The sequence below is a fragment of the Tamandua tetradactyla genome, chromosome 25 (assembly GCF_023851605.1).
Source record: "Tamandua tetradactyla isolate mTamTet1 chromosome 25, mTamTet1.pri, whole genome shotgun sequence".
Taxonomy (NCBI): Eukaryota; Metazoa; Chordata; class Mammalia; order Pilosa; family Myrmecophagidae; genus Tamandua; species Tamandua tetradactyla.
In genome coordinates this window covers 7,208,685-7,221,723 of record NC_135351.1, presented here as the reverse complement: position 1 = coordinate 7,221,723, position 13,039 = coordinate 7,208,685, and the positions used below count along the sequence as shown (strand labels likewise).

Here is a 13,039-nt window from a genome sequence, read left to right as displayed (position 1 = left end):
AAAGTGTAGTTTAAGTTCAAATACTCCCAACTCTAGATCCTTCATAGAATTCGTTTTCAAGCTTTGTGACCACTAGTCTCCCACGGTCCCTGTGGCTCCTTTGAGACACATCAGCAATCAGTGTGATGAATGCACTGTAGTGGGAGGTTCTGCTCTGATGCTGAAGACTATCTAAAGCCTAGAAATAACATAAAACACGCTAAGTACGTGCAGAGACCCAGGGCATTTCATCTCACTGGAGCAAAGAACCCTTCAAGATATGTGATGGAAGCTAAGGAAAAGCACATGCACACACATTTTATATACAAACCAGGGAGCTCTCAAGGCTCCTGGGGACCCCACACCTTCCAAGTGATGAGCCCCTGGTTGGGAGACCAAAGGACAAAGACACAGCTACCTTCTTTATGACTCAGATCTCTGGTTTCCCATTACAGCCTTCGGGAGAGAAAATACCAACCAGGAGAATGAAGGTGGATACTTAACTTACGCCTGTCACCAGGGACAAAGCTGACAAGCTTCCCCTCTGTGCCCCACCTTCTGGAAAGCCTTGTGAAATGGTCCAGAAGGCGGGTTAGAAGGAGCACAAAGAAGAATGCCAATTCAGGAAAGGAGCACACAGCACAGAGCGCTAAATACCAACCATTGACAGAAAGGTGTCTCACCTCCGGATTTAGTGAATTATTCTCTGACGACTTTGTGGATAATAAGATGTGCGTGAACCCATCCTGCTTCCTGACGACAATGTCCCTGTATCGGTAGGCACTCTCTGTTTGCCTGACACTGAAACGCAACCGCTTGTCGAAGGGCTGGTCTCTTCTGTCATCAATAAATTTCCTTTTCCCGGCCGACACTCCAGTACCAGGTGCCTGTATGTTGGTTGTTCCATTGGCTGTTAACGCATCCATAAATGGAGATGTACCTGCCAAGAGTTGAAAATCATAGGGTCTGTGACGTCCCACTACCAATTCACTCTTTGGATTATGTAAAAAGCATCATTTAAAAATCCAGAGTTTAATGTATTAATGCAAGAACTGTTAAAAAAAACTAGAACCTTTTAAAAGTTACTTTTAAGGGCATTTGCTTTTCTTTGAAGTCTGACAAAGCAATCACACTCTTGCTTATATCGTGCCAAAAAAAAAAAAAAGATGGAAAGGAACTTACTGAAAAGCAGACGCAAACATCTGAGTCTTTTGAAGAATGGAATTTAAAAAGAATGGGTGGGCCTAAAGCAGAGTACCTATTCCAGGTTTGAGAAGTTGAAAGAAAAAAGGAAACTGATTCAAGAAAATACCTTAATTATTAGAGCCCAGGCCATTTGCCATTTTGTCAAAATTTCTTTTTCTGCATGTGAGATGGACTCATGTTAACACACCTGAAGAGACCCTGCTGTTCGCTGGCGATGAGGTGAAGAGGGGGCGTTGACCTCGGACCTCAAACGGCAGCCCCTGCTGTGTGACACTCTAAACCTCATGGGTCTTTCTTGGTTGGCTTGGAATGTGATTCTTCATGTGGGTCATTCAAGGGTCTTTGCTTTAATACTTTTTAAAACAGCCCTTTAAATGTCTGAAGACATCAATCCTCTCTCCCAATACACGGGCTGTCCTGCTAATTTTCTCTCCTGAGACATGGCTGCTCAGTGTAAGCATCATTGCCGTTTTTAAATCAGTCTTAATTAAGATGCAACCCCCTGAACTCAGTATTTATTACAAAAAATGTCAAGGGCTTCATTCAATACTTTACTGCAGTCACCAAGCTACGTCAGGGTAAAAATTCAAGTTTAAGGCAAGTAAATTATTTTCCCATCTATGTGAACTGTATATGTATCATCGAACCTGGTAATGAATGTACAGAGCCTTTGGTGGAGAAAAAAGGGAAAGAAACATAAACTAGATGAGGCTTTACTAATAAAATTTGCAATGCTAGAAGTGCCCTGAAGGGAAGACTACGAAGAATTATGAATCAGAAACATTTTCTCCAACGTGAAAGAAAATAAGCCAAAAGACTAATGGACAGAAATTTTACCAAATAATCTTCTTGGTGAAATAAACTGGACTTTCATTCCACTGATAGAAATAGTACTATGAATTTTAAACTTTGGGATTTCTTTTTTTGCATGAGCTGGCATCAGGAATCGAACCTGGGTCTCCGGCATGGCAGGTGAGAACTCTGCCTGCTGAGTACATTCGCACCACTCTCTGTGGGAGTTTTTAAAATTCAATTTCTTGAAACTTCTGAAGAGGTTATAATGTACATACATGTTTCAAGTTTCTGAAAACATAAAAAGACATACAGTAAAAGGTCTCCTGCCACCTTCTCCTATTTGCCTGGTGCCCCTCCCCTCACCTCTCCTGTACCCCAGTTAGTCACTGTGGTGGGTACACATGTATTCTTTGAATTCATGAATATACAAGTAAATATGAATATCTACTTCTTCTATATCAATCCCCCCTCCCTTTTTAAACACAAATGGGAGCATACTAGCGATAGTGCTTTATTATGTCTTGCTTTTATTCACTTGTCAGTATCTCCAAATTCTTTTTCTGCCAGGACGAGTCTTTTAATTCTTTTTTTAAGGCTGCACCATGAGTCTACTGTATGGACGGACTGTAATTTCATTTTACCGATCCACATTGGAATAAATAATATTTATTCATCTTTTGATATATTCATTTATAGATTGTCTATGTCAATGACATAGATCAAGAATTTGCATTGCAATATTTATCAAAAGATGAATAAAAATTCTTGATCTATGTCATTGACATAGACAATCTATAAATGAATATATCTTTAATAAATAAATCTATAGGATACATTCCTAGAAGCTGATTGAAGGTTATGCACCTTTTGAAAGAAACTGCCGAACTGTCTTCTTAAGGATTGTGACAGAAAGAGCATTTGGTAAGATGCTACCAGTAAGACATGGTATTGCCAAACCCTATCTTCTGAGGAGCCTAGCAGTGAGCCCTTCTTTTTCTTTTAATCTTTGACTTTGCTTCTTCTCTACCAGATCTTTATTATCTGTGTGCAAGCAAGTGGAGACAATCTCATTGACCAAATGAGATTGGATAACCCTCTCTCATCTGCTTCTCCTCTCACCCCCAGCACAGCCTCAAGTGACCTATACTTGTCTCTCCATTTGTCCCTGTCAACTATTCTTCCAACCTGGAGATAAAATCCACCTGGGCAGCATCCCTCTATAGGGGACACAGCATCCAGGGGTAAAAGTTTCCCTGGCAGTGTGGGAGATGACTCCCAGGGTTAAGTCTGGCCCTGGCACCAAGGAATCAACAATGCCATCCTGACCAAAAGGGGGAAAGAAGTGTAACAAATAAAGTATCAGTGGCTGAGAGAGTTCAAATAGAGTCAAGAGGCTACTCTGGAGGTCACTTTTATGCACATTTCAATTAGACATTACTATCAGTCATAACTTGCCAAACTCCAACCAAAACCATTCCAACCAATCCTAAAGAACACCTCGGGCAATATAAAAGATTCTACAAAGGTTTCATGCACTAGGATAACTTTCCAGAAGCCTACAACTTCCAGATAGATCCCTGGACCAGATAAGTCCTAAAACCTAGAGGGCCCAGCCTCTCCAGAACATCAGCTAGTTCCATCTTCCTACAGCATATTACTGAGAGCTCCTTCCAACATGGAAACGTTAGAATGGCTAAATACCCCTAAAGAGGGGGAAGAGGTCAAAGGTGATGGTGGAGTTATACAGAGGAGTAAGGTTTAATAAAGAGTATGATTGTTGAATCATTATATTGATATTTCTTTCAGTCTCCAGTATCTTAGAGCAGCTAGAAATAACTGAAAATTGTGGAATTGTAACCCATGCCAAACTTGAAATCTGTTCTACAACTAATTGTTGCTTTGTGCTTTGAAATTTATTGCTTTTAGGTATATATGTTATTTTTCACAAAAAAGAAAAAAAATCGATTGTGATGATAAAAAAATATTTATTCCTTCTAGCGTCCTATCTTCCGAAGCAGCTAGAAAGAAAAATCTGAGATGATGGTGGTAGCCCATGACAAACTCTGGGATCTGTCCTGTATTTAGTTGTTGAAGAGTGGACTGAAAACTATTGCTTTTTTCTTTCTTTGCTTTATATATTTTATTTTACAATAAAAAAGTTTAGAAAACATATCCACCTGGGCAGATAAAGCACAGAGTGAATGGATCACAGACTGTTCCAGGTGACTGTGAGGAAGGGTGTATCTGTCGGGGAGTTTGAAAAGGGAGTGTGTGGGTGGAGCACGGGGAGAGGCACCCCCAGGGCCAGAAGGCCAGAACCAGGCTGCCCCAAAGGAAGGAGAGGATGCAGTGGTGAGGAGGAAATGCCACAAGCTGCAGAGGGGGAGGGGATGAGCAAAGGGAGAGGGGGGAGATGAGAGGTTGCCAGTAACCCTAGGCAAGTGCTTCATCGTAGTGCTAAGAGTAGAAGCCTGACTGCAGGATGGATGACAGAGAGAGGAAAGCTGTGAAATGAAAAAAAGTAAATGTTCAAATTAAGAATTTGTTAAAATTCTGCTTTAAGGAACATGGAAATACTGCTGCAGGTGAAAGGATCCCAATACTTAAGTGATGGCTATCGTCACTTAAGAGAGAAAGAGAGATCACATAAAAAACAATTCTGTGCAGAGACAAGCAGAGAAGTCATGTGATTTGATGGTCAAGATGGATAAGGACAGACATGGGGATGTGCCTGCCTATGCAACCTGCAAACAGATGTTGACCAGGCAAAGGAGAGCTACTTGGGTCTCTAAGAGTTACTGAACCTGAATTTTACATTTATTATCAAAGCACAATAAGAACGGGAAGTCACGCTGGGTGCTGAGTAGCCGCCTCCCACCAGGAAGAAACCCACTGGCTTTTCACAGCCTCTTTTCTTTCTCTTTTTAAAAACCCACACTTTCCTTAAACTCTCCCAATATTTTTCCCAATAATACTCCTGGTAGTAACCATCCATGGAGGCAAGATTTCAGGACCTAGGGCCCGTGCAGCCTTTAGACATGGGCTTCAGAAAAAGCTCCACATTCTCTGAGGCAAGTGTCCTTGTGGCACTCTCTGTGGTTCTGCAAATTTAGAAATGGGTTGGTTTGGGCTCATGCTGATGAGACAGCTGTATATGATGGCCTGCAGCCTCCTGGCTAAAGCTGAGCTGGCTTACTAGTGCCTCTAAGGTACCTGCTGACTCCAGACCCCAGGGTTTCACCAGGTGACTGCCGGGACCCTCTGCTATCCACCTGCTGCAGGGCATGGGACACCTGCTCAGGTGGAGAGAACAGGACCAGGCTTTGGGACTGCAGGTGGCCAGCATGGGCTAGTACTGCTCACCCCACTCCTATCACCTGGGCCTCCTGCCCCTCTTTCACTGCAATGCACACTACCTTCTCTCACTATTCAGCTGTGTACCCACCTTGGAGTCTTTGCCCTTGCTTGTGCCCTCTGTCCAGAAAGCTCCTTCCTGAGAGCTTCAGATGACCTGTGTCTTCTGTTCACTTGGCATGCAGCTCAAATGGGCCTTTGACCAAGGCAGCTAATGCCAGCCCCTCCCCATTCACTGTTTCACATCACCCAGGTGTGTTTTCTTTGTAGTACTTCTCAGCAAAGTTATTTCTTTCTCATTTTATTTTTATTTATAATATTTATCGTCTGCTGGCTCCACTAAGGTCTGTGCCAGCAGGGTCCTGGTTTGTCTCACTCACTAATGCATCTCCAGGACTTGGAACACGTGGCAAATATTTACTGAATAAATGAATGGAAGGGACCCTAACCAGCTCCTTCACTTTATAAATGAGAGGTTAAGTGACCTGCCAAATGGCATGTAGCTAATTACTGCAAGCCAATCCAAGGAAAATACGCTCTACATTTTAGAGTAGAATCGACTGCTAATTATTCAACAAAAAGATGACTAATTCCAGGAAAAAAATATTCTGCACAACATAAACTGTTAAAATTCAGCGTGACTCACTGAGCTAACAACCCTTATGAAAATACAGGAGTGGAGGCTGCCTCCCTGACTGGTAGTTTCTTTAGGATGTGGATTCAGAGACTATGCAATGTGTTCCCAGGACTTGTTGGCATAACAATCAGTGAGGAAAATAAATGAGAGACTATTTTGCTGCATCTTCTAATATATATTTTTTCTTTTTACATGCTTGAAAGTAAAAAAGATACCTTCTAGCATGTATGATTAAGTTGTTAAAAAGATAACTGCTTTCCAAAGTATAGGTTTCTTGAAGAGAAATGTGACTTGAAAACTTCCAGCCATAACAGAGTATTAATAGTCTGGACTTCTTTGCCTGTCCCTGATAACTGGAAAACTGGACAAAATATAGAAACAACTGTTTTCAGGCAGTGGATCAGAGGCAGCAGCACAGGATACTGTGCTCAGAGTTAAGGGGACAGACAAGCTGAATCTAACAGCAGGCCTGGCCTTTGGCCTGGAGGTTCTCTAGAGAGAGAACGTAAAGACGGCCCAGTGAAACTACTGAACTGGGAACAGACTGGAGTGCCAGGCCCAGAAGGCTGTCCTTTGGGGGTAGGACCCTGGAGAGGAGGCAGCCACACAGAGAAAGATCCAAAACCGCAGAAGATTTCCTCAGGTACTGGTGGATACACAGTATGAAAATCTACAAGGCTGGGCCAAGAACAACTTTTGAGGAAAGAACAATTACTGAAGAGCTGTAAACTGAGTAATCCCCAGAGTTCACAGAGGGCCAGGAGACCAGACAGAGTGGAGACACTTTATTGAATACATGGGGCATTCAGTAGAGACCCCAGAAGAGGTACTAGTTTTGTACTAGAATACTGGATGCTCTAGAATGGCACTAACAGCTTAAAAACAAGCCCTGAAGGATCAAACTTATCTGCAATGAACTATTTCTTGCCAGAACAAATCTACCAAATCTTTAAAAGCAAACCAAAATACCCAGCACCCAAAAATGTAAATACGTGGCAACCAATCAAAAAGTACTAGACCAGTAAAGAAGCATGCAAATGGGACTCATCACCAACAGAAAGATTAGTAACCAGAAAGCAATCCAGAAATGACATGATGGACTAGCAGAAAAAGACATTTTTCAAATATACATAAAAAACTCAGTGTGTGTATTTAGATGACAAGCTGAATAAAATAAAGAAATTGAAAACTAGAAATAAAAATGTCACTGGATAGGATCAATATATTAGACATTAAAGAAAAAAGATCTGAGAATTTAAAGACAAAGCAATCAATTCCATCCTAAATGAAGCCTAGAGAGAAAAGAAAAACAGGAAAAAACAAAAAGCAGAGCCTGAATGCCCTGTGAGAGAACATTACGCACCCATGAGTAATCTGAATTCCAGAAAGGGGTGAGGTGTATAAAAATATTTGTAGAAATAATGGCTGACCTTTCTCCCTACGTGGGACATGACTCCTGCGGATGAGCCAGGCCCTGGCATGGTGGGACTGAGAAAGCCTTCTTGACCAAAAGGGCAAAGAAAAATGAAACAAAATAAAGTTTCAGTGGCTGAGGTTTTTTTAAACAGTCAAGAGGTTTTCTGGAGGTTATTCTTATGCATTATATAGACATTCCTTTTTTGTTTTTAGTGTATTCGAATAGCTAGAAGGAAATACCTGAAACTGTTGAACTGTATGTATTCTAGTAGCCTTGAGTCTTGGAGATGACTGTATAATTATATAACTTTTATGGTGTGGCTGTGTGATTGTGAAAACCTTGTGACTGATACTTCTTTTATCCAGTGTATGGACAGACGAGTAAGACAAAAAATAAATAATAAAGAAGAGGGGATAAGAAGTATGGGATGTTCTGGGTGTTCTTTATTATCTTTAATCTTATTTTTATTTTTGGAGTAATGAAACTTCAAAAATTGAGGGTAGTGATGAATAATACACAACTATATGGTGGTACTGTGAACCACTGACTGAACACTTTGGTATGGAAATATATATCTCAATATAATTGCATTAAAAAAAGAAATAATGGCTGAAAAATTTCCAAATTTGATGAAAACAATAATCCCACATGACAGCGTTTGAAAAAATAGATGCACGTTCCACAACCTCAGAGAAATGAATGAAATTGTCCATGCTCGGTTTATTACAGCTGTTTCTGAACTAGAATTTCTAGGATTTATAAAGCTTACCAAACAGAAGAGTGACCATGTGGCAAGACTAATATGGGGAGGCTGCTAGAAGGCATATGAGTGAAGCTAGAAGGAACGTGCTTAGTCTGAGAGAAAAAGAGCCCAGTCATATTTACAAACCAGTATAGGATTGAGCCTGTTTTGGAGAAAAATGTGTAATCTCCATGTGCTAACGCTAACTCCAAACAAGTATATATTAAAAGCCAAAGACATAACATTATGTTCTAACTCAAAGCTCTCCTAATTTCAAAAAGACATTACTAAATTATGATTCTTGAACATATGTAGTGTATAAATAATAAGATCCTTTACCTGGAGTATAAGTTAAAAAAATGCAAATTAAAATTTTTTTTAACAGGGCAAAAATTCAAGAACATCATTTAGCCAGTGTATATAGGCTATTCTGGCAGTTACATTCATTACTACAAACGCTTTCTTTCTTATAAGAAGCGTGAATGAAAAGAAACTAAGTATCTAAAAGAACAAAGCAGAAAAATAAGACTAAGTAGCACAAGAAGTAAAGGAGTAAAGACAAAAGCCCAAATACATGAATTTGTTTATATAAATCTAGGATCCGATGTTATGAAATCAACAAACTCTGCTACCCAGTAAAAGAGAGAAACCTGTGACAAATGTAAAATAAAGGAATACGCAAATGAAGCAAACTGGAAGAAACAGATCAAACATCACCTTCCTAACATGCTCTGTATTTCCTTGGCCAGATTATCCAGGAGGAACTTACTATTCAAGCAGTGCTCCACCCAAACCCCACTGCAAAGCTTCTGGACCCTGTTCCCCAGTTTTCCCAACTAGAAAGCACAGGTAAGGGTTAAGAACACAGTGGGCTTCCACAGCAAAGACCCCAACTAGACAGATTCTTCAACACCTGCCAAGAGAAAATGCCATGTGTTTGTCACTCCTCAGTGCTCAGCTGGTGCTGTGTTTTCTCTGCCCAATCCTTTTCCTTTGTTCCCAATGCTCTGGGCGATTTATTCAGCCCCACAGTTTTACAGATCATAGGCAAATCTTTATTTTGACTCAAAAATCTGTCTTTGGACCTTCAGGTTCACTTTCAACCTAATCATTTCCCTCCTTGTTTAAATGGACAACACCTACTGCCAAGGTACCTCAAACTCAATTCTACCAAATCTTGGTGTACTGGGGGAATTCAACCCTTGACCCATTAGGCCAGGATGCTGGCACAGACAGATCTTTCTTGGATATCCCTGACTGTTCACTCTGCAGCAAACGCCTGCTGAGGTGTAAGGCTGAGGGTACAAATGGAATCTGCCAACGCACATTGCCCCTAGACTCCCTGGTAGTCCCCTAATGGGCACCCCAATAGGACAGCAGCCCCATCCTGGGTTAGGGGCCCACTCCTCCAGCCAAGCATGAGGGAACGGGCCTGAGGACCTACCTGTGGCTCTGGATTTGGTGTTCGGAGACCCTTTTTACGTCACCACTGGGGCCTCCCAATGCTGTGCTTTGTGGGACACTGTTTTTAGTACATGTATTAGGAAAACCCTAGAAAAATTGCCATTTAAGACCCTGAGCTCCTTCATTATACATGTGTAACATAACCAAACTCATCATTAGTTAGAATGAACCTGTCCAGCTTCTGTGCACAACGACACCTTCCCTGACCTGCCCTCCCCGTTTGCTTGGCCATCATGGTGGATGACTCCACCCCATCCCCCACCACATGTTCCAGGACTAGGAACTGCTGCTTCTTCTGGACACAGATGGAGTCTTTCCCAGGGAAAAAACCGGGAGCGAGGTGAGCTGCCCTTGGTGGGTCCCATAAATGTGCTAGGAATGACAACCTTCCCCCAGACATCAGCCAACTGCCCAGGCAATGTTGCCACAGCCACCCTAAGCTCCGAATGCCCCAGCAGCATGTGTCCTACTTTGGTGGCTATAGCAATCCTTCCCGTGCCGGATCCTGCTTTTGTAATCATTTCAGAATAGTGGGTTACCTTACGCTTAGTCTCATCCTTCACTCTGGGGTTCTGTCTACTCCCCAAATTCAGAGGGGACAGGAAGAGGAGATGGTAGGTTCTTTCTCCCTGGTGGGTGGCTTCCCTAACTGCATGAGAGTTCACTGCAAACTGAAGTATGGAATGAATTCAATGGGACAAATCGGTATTTATTTTAACCAGAAGAAGACAGAAAACATTGCCTAGAGTTTGGGTGGTATGTTCAGTGTCCTGGGCCAGTACACTGTCCTTAGACTTCTGATGGCAGGTGGCATTCAAACAGCCTGAGAATGCTGTTCTAGGACCTACCTTCTCAAGTAAGGATCGGCGCTGTGTTCCTTCTGGTCAATTCCACTGGGCAGGCACCACATTGGGTTGGGCAGCTCCGGTACCTTTGTACCTTCAACTCCAGCACAGCATCTGACACTTGGGATGCATGTGCCAAATGAAGGAATCTGGAATTCATGCTCTCACCAATCAAATCTGCACACCTTCCCAACTTGCTGCCTCCTGCCAACATTATTTTAACATCCCTGGCCCACAGCCACCCTGGGGTGCAAGTATGGGGGCGGGGGGCAGTAGACACTGAGCCACTGTCCTGATTTGGGCTCCATGTGGCCTTGTCTTCTGTCCACATTGGGTTCTGCATGGTCCTTCACTGTCCTTTATGCTGGCATCCAGGCTGGCTGAACCATACCTGAAGTCAGCTTTTGCATGTTTTTCTTGAATTGCCTGTTTTTTATGGGCATTTTCCCATAGCTTGACTCTTTTGAAAGCCCCATAGCTTCTCTGGTGCCTAGTTTTGCCTCTGCACATGGTCACTGGCCAACCCCCTGCCAAAGTAACTTTCCTCAAACCTTTTATTCAAATTCTCAACCTTACAGAAAGAACCCCCCAAAAGTGGCCTGTCCTCTGATGCCATCGTGATAAATCACTACATGCTCAGCATGGAGGAGAGCCTACCAGGCTAGGCATAGGGGCCTAAACTTCCATGGGTCTGCAGGGTTTCTGGCACAGAACTGGCCCTTGGAAAACATCCTGCAGATGATGCATCCTTAAAAAACAAAGGGAAACCTGAGAATGGAGGCCATGTAAAAGCCATTCTTAGTGCTAAAATGTACAAATAATTACTTGAAACCACTAAGTAGCTCATTCTGCTAGGAATATACCTCAGGCAGATGAATGGAAAATTGTGAAATGAAGTTAAAAACCAGAAAGACCTGTAAGAATAGGAAGCATTTGGAAAACCAACAGCAAAAAAAAAAAAAAAAAAAAAAAAAAAAAAGGTATACATTGTGACTTCTTTCAATTAAAATCATTCTGTTTAATAGCTAGCTTTTCAGAGAGGATCTATCTAAAAAATACTTGGTATGACAAGGAATGAAGAGACAAAAACAAAAGAAGCAATTAATGAGACTGTGTAGCTTTAAATCAACTCTAGGTAATTAATCGCAACTTCCTATAACCTAAACTAGATCAGCCTGATAAAAACACAGAATTACTAAGAGATATACAATGTTTATACTGATATGTCTGATGCAATCATTGCTCTCTGAAGCAGGGGCTCTCAGCCTTGACTGCACAACACAATAAAGTTTTTTTTTTTTTTTAATGCCTTTCATGTCCACTCATGGCCACCTGAATCAATTTTAGGGGTGTAGCACAGGCATCTGTTTCTCTATTTTTTTCTAAAAAGTTCTATTTTAGAGTAACTGTGCTGGCATCACTGGCACAGCATACTTGTGACCCAAAACTGAATATTCAGGGTGGCCCAAAACAAGAAGCTTGGGGCAAAAACCGAAATTAGAGGAAGGATCATTAAAGTCCAAACAATTACAACAGAGAAATGAGGAACTGAAGAAAAATGGAATATGTGATACTTAGAAGAAGTTAGGAATGTTGGGAAAATGGTGCTGAAACAAAGATGGGTATTAGAAATGCCCAAAGATGTTCAACAAAATTATTCCTCTCCAAGAAAGTAAATCGAAGAAGCTGGTAGAAATAACGGAACAAAACAGGAGAGAAAGCATTCAGGATCTGGGAGGTGAGGACACATTGATTTTCTCTTTGAAAAATATGTTCAGGGAAATGTGCTCACAATTTTATAGTTAAATACTCGAACTGGAAATAGTCTAATAGCTGGTTCTTGTATTGTTTATATTTACAATTTTTTCATGATGACATCATTCAAGAAAGTACAAATTTTCACATTCTGATTAATCATCTTTGCTCAGAACTTACTACCCATTCTGTGACAAATCTGCCCTGACCTCTTTTCTTATCCTTTACCAACAGAGACAGAGGAAATCCCAGCAACTGACCACACTGGGTGTTTCTGAGCAAGGTCATCAGAAGTGGGTGGAGACACTGAGGCTGAGGGGTCCACAGCTGATATCCGGGGCTCCATTGAGTGTGCGGGAATGCCACTGAATCCTGCCTTGCACAATGGACACCCAAGGTCCAGAGAGCTTAGGTTACCAAGGGGGCATAAAACTCGGACCACATCAGGGCCCATTAGTGCTGCACAAACGCTCTCCCCAGCACACTCAGTGGCTCCCCCAAGGGCTGACCACCTGTGGTGGTGCTGTAAGGCTACACCTCATATGGAAAGCCCAACATCAAAAAGTAAATCACCTAAGTCAGGAGTGATTCATGACAAGACATGGTTTCAAGGAGTTAGGGCCATCTCTGGGAAATGTTGGTTAGAATGTCTTGGAGTTGGGATTTTAAATGGCTCCTCTGCAAATAGGCAGGGCACAGTAAACATTTGCTGACTGTGGACTGTAAGAAATAAAATGTGCTGCACCAGGGTCCTGTGCCACTGGCGAAGAACCAGAGGTGGCGAGATGACCGTGTATTCAGGGCTATGAAGATCCTTTGCAAGCAGCAACCAGGATGGAAAAGAA

The 13,039-nt window shown here is 42.0% G+C and overlaps 1 protein-coding gene across 4 annotated transcripts in view; it reads right to left on the bottom strand.

The window, feature by feature from the left end:
* The window catches only part of CDYL (chromodomain Y like), a 273,528-nt gene that overhangs the window by 15,427 nt on the left and 245,062 nt on the right, over positions 1-13,039 (bottom strand). For all 4 annotated transcript variants that reach the window (XM_077144044.1, XM_077144043.1, XM_077144047.1 and 1 more), the window contains one exon: positions 663-919. In XM_077144044.1, the coding sequence (XP_077000159.1) occupies positions 663-919 (257 nt within the window). The remainder of the gene's footprint in view (positions 1-662; positions 920-13,039) is intronic.